General features: G+C 45.6%; 6 protein-coding genes across 6 annotated transcripts; 5 read left to right on the top strand and 1 right to left on the bottom strand.

Annotated features, from left to right (window-relative positions):
- Window positions 1-504: 504 nt before the first annotated feature.
- Window positions 505-1,509, top strand: VTP01DRAFT_2751 (uncharacterized protein; the record flags this gene model as incomplete). Its single annotated transcript, XM_069381247.1, has 1 exon — window positions 505-1,509. One exon carries the CDS (start codon window positions 505-507, stop codon window positions 1,507-1,509), a length of 1,005 nt encoding a protein of 334 aa, XP_069236958.1.
- Window positions 1,510-3,146: 1,637 nt separating this feature from the next.
- VTP01DRAFT_2750 (uncharacterized protein) lies at window positions 3,147-3,922 on the top strand (the record flags this gene model as incomplete). The annotated part of the gene is made up of 2 exons (XM_069381246.1): window positions 3,147-3,348; window positions 3,468-3,922. 2 exons carry the CDS (start codon window positions 3,147-3,149, stop codon window positions 3,920-3,922), a joined length of 657 nt encoding a protein of 218 aa, XP_069236957.1.
- A 2,058-nt stretch (window positions 3,923-5,980) lies between these two features.
- VTP01DRAFT_2749 (uncharacterized protein) lies at window positions 5,981-6,500 on the top strand (the record flags this gene model as incomplete). The annotated part of the gene is made up of 2 exons (XM_069381244.1): window positions 5,981-6,201; window positions 6,272-6,500. 2 exons carry the CDS (start codon window positions 5,981-5,983, stop codon window positions 6,498-6,500), a joined length of 450 nt encoding a protein of 149 aa, XP_069236956.1.
- A 473-nt stretch (window positions 6,501-6,973) lies between these two features.
- Window positions 6,974-8,527, top strand: VTP01DRAFT_2748 (uncharacterized protein; the record flags this gene model as incomplete). Its single annotated transcript, XM_069381243.1, has 5 exons — window positions 6,974-7,102; window positions 7,172-7,210; window positions 7,278-7,342; window positions 7,408-7,854; window positions 7,915-8,527. 5 exons carry the CDS (start codon window positions 6,974-6,976, stop codon window positions 8,525-8,527), a joined length of 1,293 nt encoding a protein of 430 aa, XP_069236955.1.
- Window positions 8,528-9,219: 692 nt separating this feature from the next.
- On the top strand, window positions 9,220-10,415 carry VTP01DRAFT_2747 (uncharacterized protein; the record flags this gene model as incomplete). The annotated part of the gene is made up of 9 exons (XM_069381242.1): window positions 9,220-9,238; window positions 9,297-9,342; window positions 9,418-9,452; window positions 9,527-9,630; window positions 9,703-9,713; window positions 9,790-9,852; window positions 9,917-10,071; window positions 10,137-10,232; window positions 10,303-10,415. 9 exons carry the CDS (start codon window positions 9,220-9,222, stop codon window positions 10,413-10,415), a joined length of 642 nt encoding a protein of 213 aa, XP_069236954.1.
- A 131-nt stretch (window positions 10,416-10,546) lies between these two features.
- On the bottom strand, window positions 10,547-12,570 carry VTP01DRAFT_2746 (uncharacterized protein; the record flags this gene model as incomplete). Its single annotated transcript, XM_069381241.1, has 4 exons — window positions 10,547-11,046; window positions 11,123-11,245; window positions 11,313-12,068; window positions 12,144-12,570. 4 exons carry the CDS (start codon window positions 12,568-12,570, stop codon window positions 10,547-10,549), a joined length of 1,806 nt encoding a protein of 601 aa, XP_069236953.1.
- Window positions 12,571-14,732: the final 2,162 nt, after the last annotated feature.

Raw genomic sequence — 14,732 nt, 5'->3', positions numbered from 1 at the left:
GACTTGGATCTGTCCAAGTCTATGTTTTGTGACATTGAGGGCGTGAAAATCGGCTGCATATTTCGAACACTTGTTATCCTCCAACTTCGTTGGAAGAAGAGTGTGTAAAAGACAGATGATTTAAAAATTTAGTTCCAGCGTCTTATAATATGCAAACGCAGACTCAAACTTTTGAGTAGAAATCTTGTATTTCGCAAGATCTGATCGATAGCTACACGTTTTTGTTTCAAAAGGAACGATTACCTGTTGCAAAAGACTATATAATGTATGTCCCATGCAAGTCTGAGCAGTTTCCACGAGAACTTGAAGCAAACTAATAAAAGTTGTCAAAATAACTATCTGCGGCATGCAATGTGGAACGAACGGCGCGCGGTTGGTGAGAACGAAAAATTTCGTTCTTATCCACCAGATAGATAGGTCTTGTCCATGTCAACTACATCCTCCTCAGGCATAACCGCCGATTCATTCAGTTTTCGACGGACACCACACGCACCCGTGCGAAGGATGCCTAGGACTGCCAGTTCACAGACTCGCAGGACTACAACAACTACTCGCAGACAGAACGAAAACGTTTCTAGAGCGAATTCAGGACCTGACGTTACTGATTCAACACAACCAAGTAGCATTCTAAATGGGATCGTTGTATTCATTGACAAGTCCTTGTGGGAAGAACAGCGGATCGCACGATTGGCGACGAACATGGGGGCAAAAGTGGTGGAGGATATGAACAAGTCTGTAACACATATCGTGCATGGGCCAAGTGGTGCTCCTTTAGCGCAGCCAAGTTCCAAGCAACGTCTCCCGCGACTTGTATATCAGGCTCTGGAACGCAATATTTGGGTGGTCTCGCCGGCATGGGTGGAAAAGTGTTTTGAACGGCAGAAAAAGCTACCTGAGCTCTATTTCCCCTACGATACAGATTCAAAGGATGGTGTATGCCGTTTGCGCGTAGATGATTTTGAAGGCGGCCGTCGCGTGGTTGATGATAATCCATTTAACCTTGCAGCGGAAGAGATTGAATCATCTACAGACGATGAAGGCGATGTGGCACAAGAATTCGATGCACCTTCAACCATAGACAATCCTCACGAACCCGAAGAGACACCTGCAACTACGCTCAGCGAACCAGAGAACACCGAAGATGTTATTACGTCTGTTCGGAAAGAAACGAGTAACAACGACGCACGACGCTTACGCCGAGAGAAACGAACCGCAGAAATAGCAAAAATACTGCAGGCCGTCAAAGAGACCCGGAAAAAAGAACTGGATAAGCAATCGAAAGGACAAGGGGAAGAGAATGAAGCACCGCTTTTTGTCGAGCCCAAGCTAGGTGATATAGTACTTCCAGAAGAAGAGCATCTGGAAATCTGGTATGGGAATCAATCTTTCCACTACGATTCTCAGCAAAAGACAAGACCAACTACGGTAACGGATGTAAATGAAGCATCTCCTAGACGGAGCAGTCGGGTCGCTGTCACCAATGCCACCAAACGGCTGAAAAGGAAATAACAACAGTTGATATACGTCGATCTTTTTACCTGTCATATAGCCCAGTCAGCAATGTATATATACCCGTCATTAGTTTATAATTCGATTATTTATCCGTTCGAATTGCTCGAAGACTTTATGCTCCAACTGAAACCTTGCATTACTTTTTCCAACGACCGAGATCACATGAGCGATCCAGTTTCAGGTACACCCGAAAGTAATGTCGCTCCCGGATGAGAAATTATTGTTCCCGGTTTCTCACGGTAGATTTCGCGTGCTGACAAACCAGATGTCGCATAATCTAGAGCTCATTCGCACTATATAAAATACGTCAGCTTTTCTGGCGCCAAAGAAGTCTCTGTGAGGCCTTCGACGGTTTGACCACATCGACCTCAGCGTTGCATAGACATTTGGTCAATAAATGCTGTTTGATTTTTAATTGGAAAAGCTTCCTATAGCAAGGAACTCTGATCGTGTTGTAGCCTTAGGGAAGGAGAAATTGAAGAGTGAGAGAGAATGCAAGACTTAGATTTCACTAAGAATTGCGTTTTTATTGATGAAGCTGGATTCAGCTTACATACTCAAAGAAACTTTGCTCGTTCTTTGAGAGGTGAGCCAGCAAAAGGTACTGTACCGCAAAAGGGAGTTACCATCACAATATTAGGTGCCGTCTCTGAGGCTGAAGTGATAGATAATCGGTGAAAAAACCCTGAAGCAGCGTCTACATCCGAAAAGAGAAAACTTGACGAGAAAGAAGCAAAGAACGTCAATGGCCGAATTGGCATGCGAGCAGAACACTACTTGTCTTACATCTCAAACGTAATGGACGTGTTGGATAAACATGATATGAAAGATCATTGTGTCGTGATGGACAATGCACCAATACATACTCCAGCCGCGGTTCGCAGTCTGATAGAGAGCAGAGGCTACAAGTGTCTATACTTGTCTCCCTATTCTCCAGTTTTAAACCCTATTGAAGAATTCTGGTCAAAGGTAAAAGTAGGTGCCAGGAGAAATGCACTGGAAGTTGATGATCGGCTTACCTATCGAATCTGTGATTCCGTGAATAAAGTGACGAGATCAGACTGCCAAGCCTGATTAAGCATGCAACATCCTTCTTTCCTCGTTGTAAGAATGAAGAGAGAAATCTCTGAACTAGAGTTCATCAAAGACGAGCCTGGTCAAACGTCGCCAGAGAACACATGAAGACGAGTGTAAATAGTATGTGCGGCACACACTTCCATTGCATTTCCTTACCTCGACATTGAAAAATGCTCGTCAATGCAACAAGTCACACCAACACTGGTTGCCGAGGGAAAACGCCTGAAAAACAATTTCAATGAGCATTGTTGATTCAATGACTTTATCTTCTGAATTCATCCTGGTGGAAGTGGGTGGTAGAAGTTGAAAAATGGACGGGAAAATGTCACATGGCGGCTTTAATGGAAACGAGCTCACTATGCTGAACTTCAAAAATCGGCCCCTCATTCGAATCGTCCATACCAGGCCATTGTTTTCAAGAAGTTTGTAGACCGTAAAATATATAAAAAGAGGAACCCTCAATGAATAAAAGAGAGAATGGGTTTTTACCACCAAGACGAAAGTGACGTAAAAGGTTGATATGAGGAATTTATTTCTGAAGAATCCTCCCCATCTCGATGCTTTTAACCGCAATCATTGGAGTGGTGGAAGTGGACTTGGCTGAGTGTGAATTGCCAGTCAACCGTTCCTTGAACCTGAAGCATTATCGAAACAAACTTGAGTTGCTCGAAATGCCAACGTGCATTTCAACGGAAGGAAGAGCTTCGGAACACAAATTTCGCGAGTATATTGAACATGTCAACGTGTTGAAGGATGGAGGTGGGTTGCATTTACTGCAGGATAGCATGTAAATTCAAGAGACGGGTTTCCACTATCGAACTCCTTTTTGTTTGTGTCAGACAGAACAGACATTTCGTATGTCCATTTTCGGAGTGCAGTAGCAATTGCGGCTTCACTGCTGCGTTCAAGAAACACCTCCGGGAGAGTCATGATGCTGATATTAAGTATTTTGACGAGGAAAGTCAGCAAACTCAAACGGGAACCAAACGGCCGCATGGAGACGATCAAATGGCGACAAGTCCAGAGAATAATGAAGAAGATATGCTTTTCAACTGAACCTACTGCAACACCAGTGAACACAAGTCTTCGCTACGACGACGCGGTCCTTGCTGCATCCGACGCTCTTTGCGCGACCGCAGAAGAGCAAGAACAGAAGATCCTTTTAGCGCGCTGTGGCAAGTGGCATCCGCTGGCACTCATCACTGAGTACAGACTTTCGACATTTCACATGCTGGCAGGTGCACAAACTGTCTCACAGATCCTGACTGCTCAACCGAAGGAGAATTTCGAGTGCCGCTTGCCATGCATCTCCCAACAGATCATTGCAGCTTGAACAACACGACAACGGACAGCTTCTTACGCCATACCTTGCAAAATGACATTTTCGGAGAAAAGCTGAAACAGAGTATGTTCGTAGAGATGAGTGGTGAACTTGCCACACTATTGCAAGAGGACTGGATGCTTTCGCCTCAAATGCGATACGTCACACCAAAACTATTCAGTGGTGCCATACTTGTTGAAAACCATCAAATCTTAGGAGGTCATCCATGTCCTTATGTCCATCGATAGGCAATCGGGCTACCGTCTCTGTTGCCGATCGACCGACATCCTTTAAAACTACTCCATCCTACGAGACAGAGGATCGCCCCTGAGAAATCTACGGACGCTTAGGATATCTACGATGTCCAAGTCTGTGGTTGTCATCCCGGATTCCTCTTGTCATTCGGGAGGGGACTATCTCCCTACACATCATGTAGACGCATAGACTGCCAGCGGACAAAAACACATCCGAGATTATAACGACGTTGCACGTTTTCCTTACTAATTAACTGTGTGGAAGCGTGCGGCCGCCTAAAGGCTATTGATGCGCACCATGAGCCATTGTGGCGGTCATCATCATAGCCAAATGAGCTCAGCAATCGTTATGATGGGATTAAAGTTGTGATGGATGCAAATGACCAGTCGACAAAGCTATTGATTGGGAGACAAACATCAAATCTTCTCGTGATGTCAAGTATTTTGCTGAACAATGGCCAAAAGAACATCCAAGTAGGGCCTAGCACAAAGGGCTTTATTGTGAAGGATCCGCGGATCTACTTAGACTCTGAAAGCGTGGCAGCGTCAAAACATCTCTTCGACGAGAGCGACAAATGCTAGGGCATAGATCCGCATGACATCACGGCGCAGTTGCGTCAAGTTCGATCGAAGTTTCACCGCCTCTCAACATACACCCTTTGCCGTGCTAGCTCATCGACAACCAATGTTTTAACGTGCCGACCTTTCACAATTTGGATATTGGCGAATCTTCCCAAACTGTCGAAAGCCTCACAGAGACTTCTTTGGCGCTAGAAAAGCTGACTTAGTTTATATAGTGCGACATGAGCTCTGGATTATGCGACATAATTTCTAATCCGGGAGCGACATTACTTTCGGGAAAGAGTGTACAAAGATCGTGTAGAGTTCTGAAGTAACTTCATTATATAGTCAAGGCAAGTCTACGGACAGCCATCTCGAGGTTTACACGTCGGAAGAAATATATTGGTTCCAATTATCCAAGCTTTTAATCAATGCTTCTCATGATCTTCTGCATTTTCATTGTCACTATCACTATCAAATTTACTAAGAGGCTAAACGGGCCGTCTTACGGCTGTTGCTTTTTCTGAGGATACGGAGCAATGTATCCGTTTCGCTACCTTTTCTCTTCGTAATTTCTCCATGGCTTCCTGGATTATAAAACATCCGGTTTCTGCCACAAGGATGAGGAGCACAAAAGTAATTTTACCTTTGATCCAGGACAATGTAGCTATAGAATCAAGGAATTTTCTCTGTGCCGCGTATGGGCAGCTCCGGGGCAGGGAGGAAGAGGAATTAAAACGCTTACACTAGCAGATTAAATTGATGTTTTGTAAAACGACGATGCCTCCTTTTGATTGTATTTCCGAATAAATGCATGCTATATATCAGATTCTCCAATTGATAACGGAATGCACTACATGGGCTGACCAGCGTGTTGCTGGCCTCAAGAATCCATGAAATATATTGGGAGGCTAGCTCTACAGCCCCTTGGAAGAGATCGCTGCTAACACGAGGCGGCGGCGGCAGTAGCAGTAGCAGCAGCAGCAGCAGTTGACCGCCCCTAAAGTCAACTACCAGATTTGAGCAACTTTACCCGCTATTGCAGCTCCTTTCTTTCCGTGTACTGTCCACGTAACTGCTATATAGAATTTCTCAACTTTCCAAGGAGTATGTGTGAACTTTTGTTATCCACTTTAACAATCATTTCAGGTCGCGTTGAGAGGGGGTTGATCTCAGATCACACATTTGATTGGTCCCTGGTAGTGGATAGGGCCGCTGGTAGCAGAAGTGTGCACTTCATCAACTTTGCTCCATCATGTCTTTGAACGTTTCCGACCCTGCCATCGTTGAAGCCTACGAAGATGTCCGAGACGACAAGACAGCGACGAACTGGGCCTTTTTTGATTTCGCCGATGGCAAACCGGATCGGCTCAAGGTTGCAGGCAAAGGCGAAGGAGGGTTGAGTGAGTTCCTGGCTCAACTCAAGCCCGAGATTGCAGGCTGGGGTTACGTGCGCATGAACCTTAGCAACGACGAGTAAGTCTATAGAAACAAAAGAGGGCCAGTTCGGATAGGACTCAATTTCTCGTTCGGTCGTTCGCCAAAGATATTCACAGCGTGTAAAGTTTATTCTCGTACCTTGGTGCGGTGAATCAGTTGGCATCATGCGCAAAGCGAAGCTTAGTATCCAGATTGCTGACGTGAAGAATGTTCTTCGCAACTACCACATTGAAGTGCCAGCGTCTCACGTGAATGATCTTGATGAAAAGGATATTATGACAAGACTGCGTCGCGCAGGCGGTGCAAACTACGACAGACAGTCTAGCAACTATTAAATCCGAAAGCGCGCATTCATAGATTGCTGCATTTTAGATTATTGACATACCCGCTGTACACTAAAAAGTTTTTGCAATAGAGTCCTCTGTCCCCCCATCATCCATCTCTTCTTTTTAAGGTTTCTAGCTCCATCTCATCGCGCGCGCGACTCGATGTTGGTGTGACAATGAATTCAGGACGAGAGAAAGAAAAAGCAGTCTCAGATCTTGCATCAAAATTCGGTCAGTCAATAGGGATGAGCCAACTGCAGTTGTGGTCCATTGCTAGGTGCAACGTGCAGGACGTTGTTCGCGCTAGGCTGCTGTCTTGCACCCCGAGAATTCAGCAGCCGAAGTAAGCTTGTGAAACTTGAAACCTTTGATTGGTAGGGACGCTCAAAATTTTTCGAGCCGGCCCGTGAAAAAGAAAACGGTTCCTGCTGGAGATTTGATTCCTTCCCCACTTCTTTCTTTCTCACTAGACTTTCTCACCCATGGTCAACTACAAGGTCGCTGATATCTCTCTTGCCGCTTTCGGCCGTAAGGAAATCGAGCTCGCCGAGCAAGAGATGCCTGGTCTTATGGCCATTCGTGAGAAGTATGGTCCTAGCCAGCCCTTGAAGGTAGGGACCCTTGGTTTATAGCTTCATCGCAATGTCTCCCGAGATGCTAACGACATTCTCATCTTGCAGGGTGCTCGCATTGCTGGCTGTCTTCACATGACCATCCAGGTACGCGTCTCTTTTTTCACTACTCTTGTCGCACTGTTGACTCACGAAATTTTTTTGTGACGTGTAGACTGCCGTCCTCATCGAGACCCTCACTGCTTTGGGTGCCGAGGTTACCTGGTCCTCCTGCAACATGTAAGCATCTGGGCTGTTTTTGTGCAAATCAATTCTAGATAATTGACTTTTTGCGCGTGATTTAGTTTCTCCACCCAGGACCACGCCGCTGCTGCCATCGCTGCCACTGGCGTCCCCGTCTACGCCTGGAAGGGTGAGACCGACGAAGAATTCGTCTGGTGCATTGAGCAGACCTTGTTCTTCCCCGATGGTCAGCCCTTGAACATGATCTTGGACGACGGTGGTGACTTGACCAACATTGTCCACACCAAGTACCCCCACTTGCTTCCTGGCATCAAGGGTCTCTCTGAGGAAACCACCACTGGTGTCCACAACTTGTACAAGATGGTCAAGAACGGCACCCTCAAGTTGCCTGCCATCAACGTCAACGACTCTGTCACCAAGTCCAAGTTCGATAACTTGTACGGTTGCCGTGAATCCCTCGTCGATGGTATCAAGCGTGCTACCGATGTCATGATTGCCGGCAAGGTCTCTGTTGTTGCTGGTTACGGTGATGTCGGCAAGGGTTGCGCGTAAGTGGCCTGGAAACCAAATCCCTCGCGCTCTTCTGGACTAACAATTTATTTCAACAGTGCTGCTCTCCGTGCCTTCGGTTCCCGTGTCATCATCACTGAAGTTGACCCCATCAACGCCCTTCAGGCTGCTATGGAAGGTTACGAAGTTACTACCATGGAGGAAGCTGTCAAGGAAGGCCAGATCTTCGTCACCACCACTGGCTGCCGTGACATTATCACTGGCGAGCACTTCTCTGTCATGAAGGATGATGCTATTGTCTGCAACATTGGTCACTTTGACGTTGAAATTGACGTTGCCTGGCTCAAGGCTAACGCCGTCGAGTGTGTCAACATCAAGCCCCAGGTCGACCGCTTCAAGATGAAGAACGGCAACCACATTATCCTTTTGGCCGAAGGTCGTCTTGTCAACCTTGGCTGTGCTACCGGCCATCCTTCCTTTGTCATGTCCAACTCCTTCTCCAACCAAGTTCTTGCCCAGATTGCTCTCTGGACTCAGCCTGGCGAGTGGTCCGTTGGCGTCCACGTCTTGCCAAAGAAACTTGACGAAGAAGTTGCCCGTGCTCACTTGGGCAAGCTCGGAGTCAAGTTGACCCAGCTCACCTCCGTCCAGTCGGAATACCTCTCCATTCCCATTGAAGGTCCCTACAAGCCCGACCACTACCGCTACTAAGCAGTGTGTAAAAACAATCTTGTCCCTTAAATCCCGTTTCCTTATATTCCTGCATTCAACTGTATTTTTGCTCTAGTCATCATGAATTCCATCCAATTCAACATCAACATCCTAGTACGGCGGGACTGTTTGTAGCTGTTAAATAAATTTAATTTGTTGATTCTTAGCAAGTATATATCCTTGTCGCTGGGATTGATTGGGTAAGGATACACCGCTCTTATTGTGATCACGCTTTGATATCCAAACGAATTGAGCGAGACACACGAACTGGGCTTTGATGCAAGTTCGGCTGACAACCTTAATATGGAAGAACTTTCGGCTTGAACCTTGTAAATGGGGATCGAGATCCTTTGCAAGCACCGTGATGTCAATGGGAATATTTATTTACATTTTCTTTCCACCACTGCCAAGTACGGGCGCGCCGCTTTGTGATCGACAGAACAATGCATCGAAGAAAGCAGAGAAGGGTCGCCGAGATGGACGCACCAATGGAAACAGCCGTTGCCAAGCTGCACGGTGTAATAAAAGGACAACCATCATTGTTAATGAGGAATATGCACAACACAACAAACAAATGATGCTTGCACCAGCCAGCTAGCCTAGCAACCAGGTTGCACAAGGCAGTAAGCGGTGGTGTAATTTGCAAGTTGGGCTCTTCTGCATTTTCTGTCGCTTTTCGTCTCCGTTCTGTTATGCTAGCGGATGCTTACGGTTCGTTGCAGCACAGTCCCTCCAACGCATGCTTCAATGCTGAAACGGCATTAACTAGATTTCTTGTTGAAACTTCTGCTTGTGGGCGATTCTGGAACGGGAAAGTACGGCATATATCGTGACATTGTGCATATATATATTTATATACTGTTTGGATTCCTAATTGGCAAAACTTTCAGGTCATGTCTACTGCATCACTTTCTCGAGAACCAATGTAAGTAAAAGGCGGGTGGAGGCAAAAAAACTGGATAATGATGATGCGCATGTTTATAATAACATTTGCCCAAGTCAAGAAGGATTCCTTAAATACGATTGGCATGGAATTCGGGACGCGTATCATACACATTGCAGATAAATCGATAAAGTTACAAATATGGGACACGGCAGGGCAGGCAAGTAAAATTTATAGATGGAACATAGCTAACAATGCCGAGGAAAAAATCTTATCGGGTGTTCTTTCTCAGGAACGATTCCGGTATATACAGAGCGAGGAAGATGGACAGCAAAACGGGGGAGGGGCAACGACAGACTAAAGTAGTAGGGTGGTTTAGGTCCCTGACGCGAAGCTACTTCCGCGGAGCAGCTGGTGCATTGATCGTATATGATATTTGCAAGTAGGTACGCGTACGCGAGACGGAGAAGCATTCAGAGTTATCTGACAAACAGAAACAACAACAGTAGAGACACATTTTTGGGAGTCCACTCTTGGCTGACCGATGTACGGTCACTGGCGAATCCAGAGCTGGTAGTCATTTTGGTCGGCAACAAGAATGATCGATCTGACGAACGAGAGGTATCATACCTTGAAGCAAGCCGGTTTGCTCAAGAAAATGGTAAGAATTTTTATTTATATTCGACATTGTTGTACGTTGAAACTTTCCTTACACGATATCTGCAGAGATGATGTTCCTGGAAGCAAGCGCGCTGACAGGCGATGCGGTGGAGGAGATGTTTTTCAAATGCGCACGATCGATTTTAAGCAAAATCGAGACAGGTAAGACAAAGAACAAAATGAAGACAAGCAGCGGGAGGAGGATACGCATATTTATTTGTTCTCACTCTAGGTCAAATCGACCCAGAGCGAAGTGGAAGCGGCGTGCAATTTGGCGACTCAAGTTTACGGCGGATGACACAGCGAACACGATCACGGAAAAAGGAACGATCTTGCTGTTTCTAGTAGTAGTAGTAGAACGAAAATAATTAAGAGTAAAAAAAAAAGAAGAATGTATCTACAACTTATTCCATATAACATATGACAACAAAACTGGTTTTGTTTCTTTTTCTTTTTTGTCTTTTTTCTTTTCTTTTTTAAATACGCTCTGCATACACCGTCAGCTTCCCGAGCTTGATGGCCGATGCGAACGCTTCTTCCATATCCATCTCATCCTCCAGAGGCAGACTGTCGCCGGAAGCGTCATCTTTGTATTTTAAGGAGACTTCAAATCCAAGGCGGTCAAAGATCTTCTCTCGCAGTTGGTCCAACGTACTGTCGGCAGGCACTTTGATCGCAAATATATCGTCTTTGTGCACAATTTTGACCTTGACCTTACTGCCTGTAGCTGCAGCGCCGGGTGCGACGGTAGGCTGACCACCGCTGCTGACAGAGGCGGCCGGTGCAATTGCGGCCGGTGGAGGATCCGTCGGTGGTTCTTCGGTTGTAGGTATACCAGTACGGGGATCATAATCAGTTTCAATATCTCCCTCGTGGATGCCGAATAGCTGGTTCTGCACAAGCGGGCTCTCGGCAAGGTATCGTGGAAGACTTAGCAGCTCTCGGCAGTATTGATCCAGATCTCTCTGGCGCTCAGCTGGTATACGATCAAAAAATTATTATTAGAACCTTTCTCTCTCTCAACTCGGTCAAAGAAGTACCAAAAAACGTACCGGTAATTTCTTCATCTACAGATGACAGTGGTCCAGGCATGTACGGTAATATCCGTTCTCGGTCGGCTTTGCCAGCTTCAAGCGGATACTCTTGCAACAAGTTGATCTGAAAATCATGAAAATCTGAAAAAAAAATGAAGTTAGCAAATAAAGAAAAACACATCGTAAAAACGATAGTAGATAGTTTCACCTTCGTATAAGCGGTACAAGACACGATGACGTCCATTGCTAAGTCGGGCATACACAATAAACCAGTATTGATCGCCCTCTAGAATGTAAGAATCAATCGTTGCAGACTCAACAACCGGCTGTCCTGATCGAGATACTACTCGGGGGCTTCGAGAGCCGCCAGTGGGTGCGGAGGATGTGCCGCTTGGATACAGTACACTATCTGTAGGCTCGGTGTGTGCGAGATGCTGCATACCGTAGCTATCCAAAATAGCGTCTGGGTTGTGTTCATTGTTCTGTGGAGATTGATTGTCGTAGTAATCATCTGGCTCGCGCTGCTGCTGGGATCGTACATTTCCACGGTTCGATGTAGCAGAGGATATAGATGAAGATGGGGATTCGCTGAAACCAGAGCGCAAAAGATGCTGTTGTTGCGATTGCTTATCAAATGTTCCAAGAGGGATACTCGATGCTTCGTACCCTTGTGTCATCTTTTTCCATTCTTCCACTCGAGGAATGACGGGTGCTGCCGATGTTTGCATCAGATCGCTAAAGTTCGTGATGGGTCGTCCAGTCACTGCGTCTCTCACTTCGACAAACGATACCGGGATCAATCCAGGTCCTCCTAACCGTCCAATGGGCTTTGCAACAAACCACTCCAAGTTCGATTGTGCAATAACGATAATCGGTTCGCCGGCTTTGGCGTCTAGTTCATCTGAGCGTTCGGCCTGGAAATCGTAAAGTACAACGCCGTACAACGGCTGCATCTTTTTTGTGCCTGATCATTAAATTAAATGTTAGTGGCACCTGCCTTGTTAAAAAAAAAGTAGGTTATATCGATTCCGGAAATTACCGTGAGCAACATCGTGTTCATTATCAATAAATCCGGAATCAATCTTTTGCTGCGCGTGAGGAGGAGCAGCAGAACCTGTCTGTGGTTGTGCTACTGAGAGATTGCGCTCAGACTTGTCGAGGACCTGAAAGTAGCTGACGGGCACCAGTCCCTTTGAGTTTGTTGCCGGGTTGCACGCTTCAAACCAGCGGTCGTCGTTTTCTCGACCGGTGACGTGGAAGAAATCACCCTGTGCAAACGAGAGCTCATGTGGACCCTGCGCCTGGTAGTCGTACAGGGCCTTGATGATCTTCTTTGGTGCCGATATTGATGAATGGAAGGTGGTCGGGAAACTGAGAGGTGTTGAGATCTTATTCTTTACGAGCGACCTCCTTGCAGACCGCAGACTACGTGGAGGCTTCACCTTTTCCTTGGTCTGAGGCAGCATTGGGCTGGTATGGAGGAGGGGATACGGCGTAAAAAAAGGTTTGTAGCACTGGAGAAGCTTCTTCTCAAATCGGGAACGAATTGAAAGCGAGCAAGCGCATGGAAAAAATTACTGCTGTGACAACAGGCTCGTCAAGGGGCAGGGAAAAGGGGTGAAGCATTTGCACTCACTCTTCTTGCCAAAATTGTCGATAAATCTCTGTAATTGCTTACTGTTTTGCTTACAATCATTTCATCATTTGGGATGATATATATTCATTTGATTCATACATCTCTTTTGCGGAGACCCCTTTCAACCACCGAATCAAAACGCGTGAAACAGCGAAAATGCTTAACTGCATTTGTAACTCGGCCTTACACGGCAACTTTTAATCTACCTGAGTGTCCGATGGTTACAAAGCACAGATCGGTCGTTTCCCGCCATGAAACCGCCTTTCACAGTAATGCTTGACAGCTAACATTGATGGATAATACCATCCTTTGACAACAATGTATTCGACGGATAGCTGTAAGATAGAGAACTAGTCTGTTTCGTAAACTCGCTGCTCTATACTGCTTATCGAAAGATAGAGGGCTTTTTGCTCTAAAGTACTGTCTGTACATCCTCTCATTTCTGATCAATAACCTGACAACAGTTGCCAATGCTACTCAAAAATCACGAGGACAAAAATGTTCCTCTCTCCATATTTTCATGGGAAGTCCACTGTGATCTTGTGTAAAGTCTTCTTACATCAGGAAGCTCTTATGCTTGCTGAGGAATTTGCATCATCGAATCACCATTTGTAGGAGCGAAGGGAATGTAAAGAAAGTAGTATAGGAAGGTGTAGTATTTTCAAAGTGCAACATATCCTCGTTAAATGGGGATAGACCCCTCTCATGCTGGGTGAATATCGCTCGTGCATACACAGCTTCGATCCATGTTCTATGGACCCTGGTATTTACATATGTCTTTGCAAGTGCATCGCTTGCTTTGGCTGTGTCGTCAATCACAGCCGTATACGAAAAAGGATATAGTGGACCTTGGAGAACCTGTAACCAGACAGACGGCAGCTGAGCTTTCATGCTTATCTCGACATTCTTTTCTGCATCGGGATGTGGTGTACATCCAATCAACATCGAGGCAAAGTACACAACATTAGTAGTGTCATGAAATGAGATTTTGACCTGTCGCAGCACCCTTCTGTTTGTTACACTCTTTCCGGAAGGAAAATTTGAGCCAGCCCAATAAAAGTGAAGCATTCATACTTATACCAGAATTAAGTTGAGAATTATAAAGCAGCTGGCAAGCAGCATATCACATTGTTTGAATGGAGAGGAGAAAATAGAATATAAAGTAAGGAACTCCCGTTGCTCCAGAGCTGCTTCAAACGTTTGCTCCCATAGCAACCGTCGCTTATCTGCACATGGTGCACGCCGACTGTATCGAGTGCAATAACGAGCGCAGTACGCAAAACAAATTGATCGGCCCTGAATGGAGACACAAAATTAGTTTTCAAGCAGGCGAGGGGAGCGTTAGACGCGTGGCCATAGCAAATAGCAACGCGTGGCCATAGCAAATAGCAGCCTTTAAAGGTTTTGGAGTTGACAGGCTGCGAGAGGGAAACCATTTTGCCAACTGCATTTCGCCTAGAGATCTTTTTAGAAAGTTAATTTGAATGATGGATGAAGCGCTGTGTGGGGAAAAGAAACTGGAGTAACGACCAAAGATTAGTGAAAATTCATCATTTGTTAGTGTTCGATAACCTCATTTAGTATATGGATAGTGGGAAAAAATATACACTTTTTCCCAAAAGTAATGCCACATTTTGTGAAATTTTATAATTCATTTATACACCAAAACGACAAATTGCAACGACATTAATTTTTATCTAAATTCAGTCGTAACAACCATAAAAATGATCGGGCACGACACTTTCCAGGAACAAGTCACGAACTGTCGTGCCCAAGTGTCTTCGTCTTTGTCGTACCCGAAGTAAAACTTTCTTTCCTTTTTATATTGTTTTCGCAGCTTCTCGGAAATATCCTTCAATACAATACAAGAGCTTATGGAAAATATACAATCCATAGCTTTTGAGGGTGGATATGCGCGCGTTTTCGGAATGATTCTGCTGGTGGCATAACTGTACGTTGCGTCCACGGACACACATGTTGTACGAAAAATGA

Source organism: Rhizomucor pusillus (genome assembly GCF_041956525.1).
Source record: "Rhizomucor pusillus strain CBS 183.67 unplaced genomic scaffold VTP01scaffold_14, whole genome shotgun sequence".
NCBI classification, from domain to species: Eukaryota; Fungi; Mucoromycota; class Mucoromycetes; order Mucorales; family Lichtheimiaceae; genus Rhizomucor; species Rhizomucor pusillus.
Note: the sequence above shows the minus strand (reverse complement) of the source record. Positions and strands in the feature narration are given on the sequence as shown.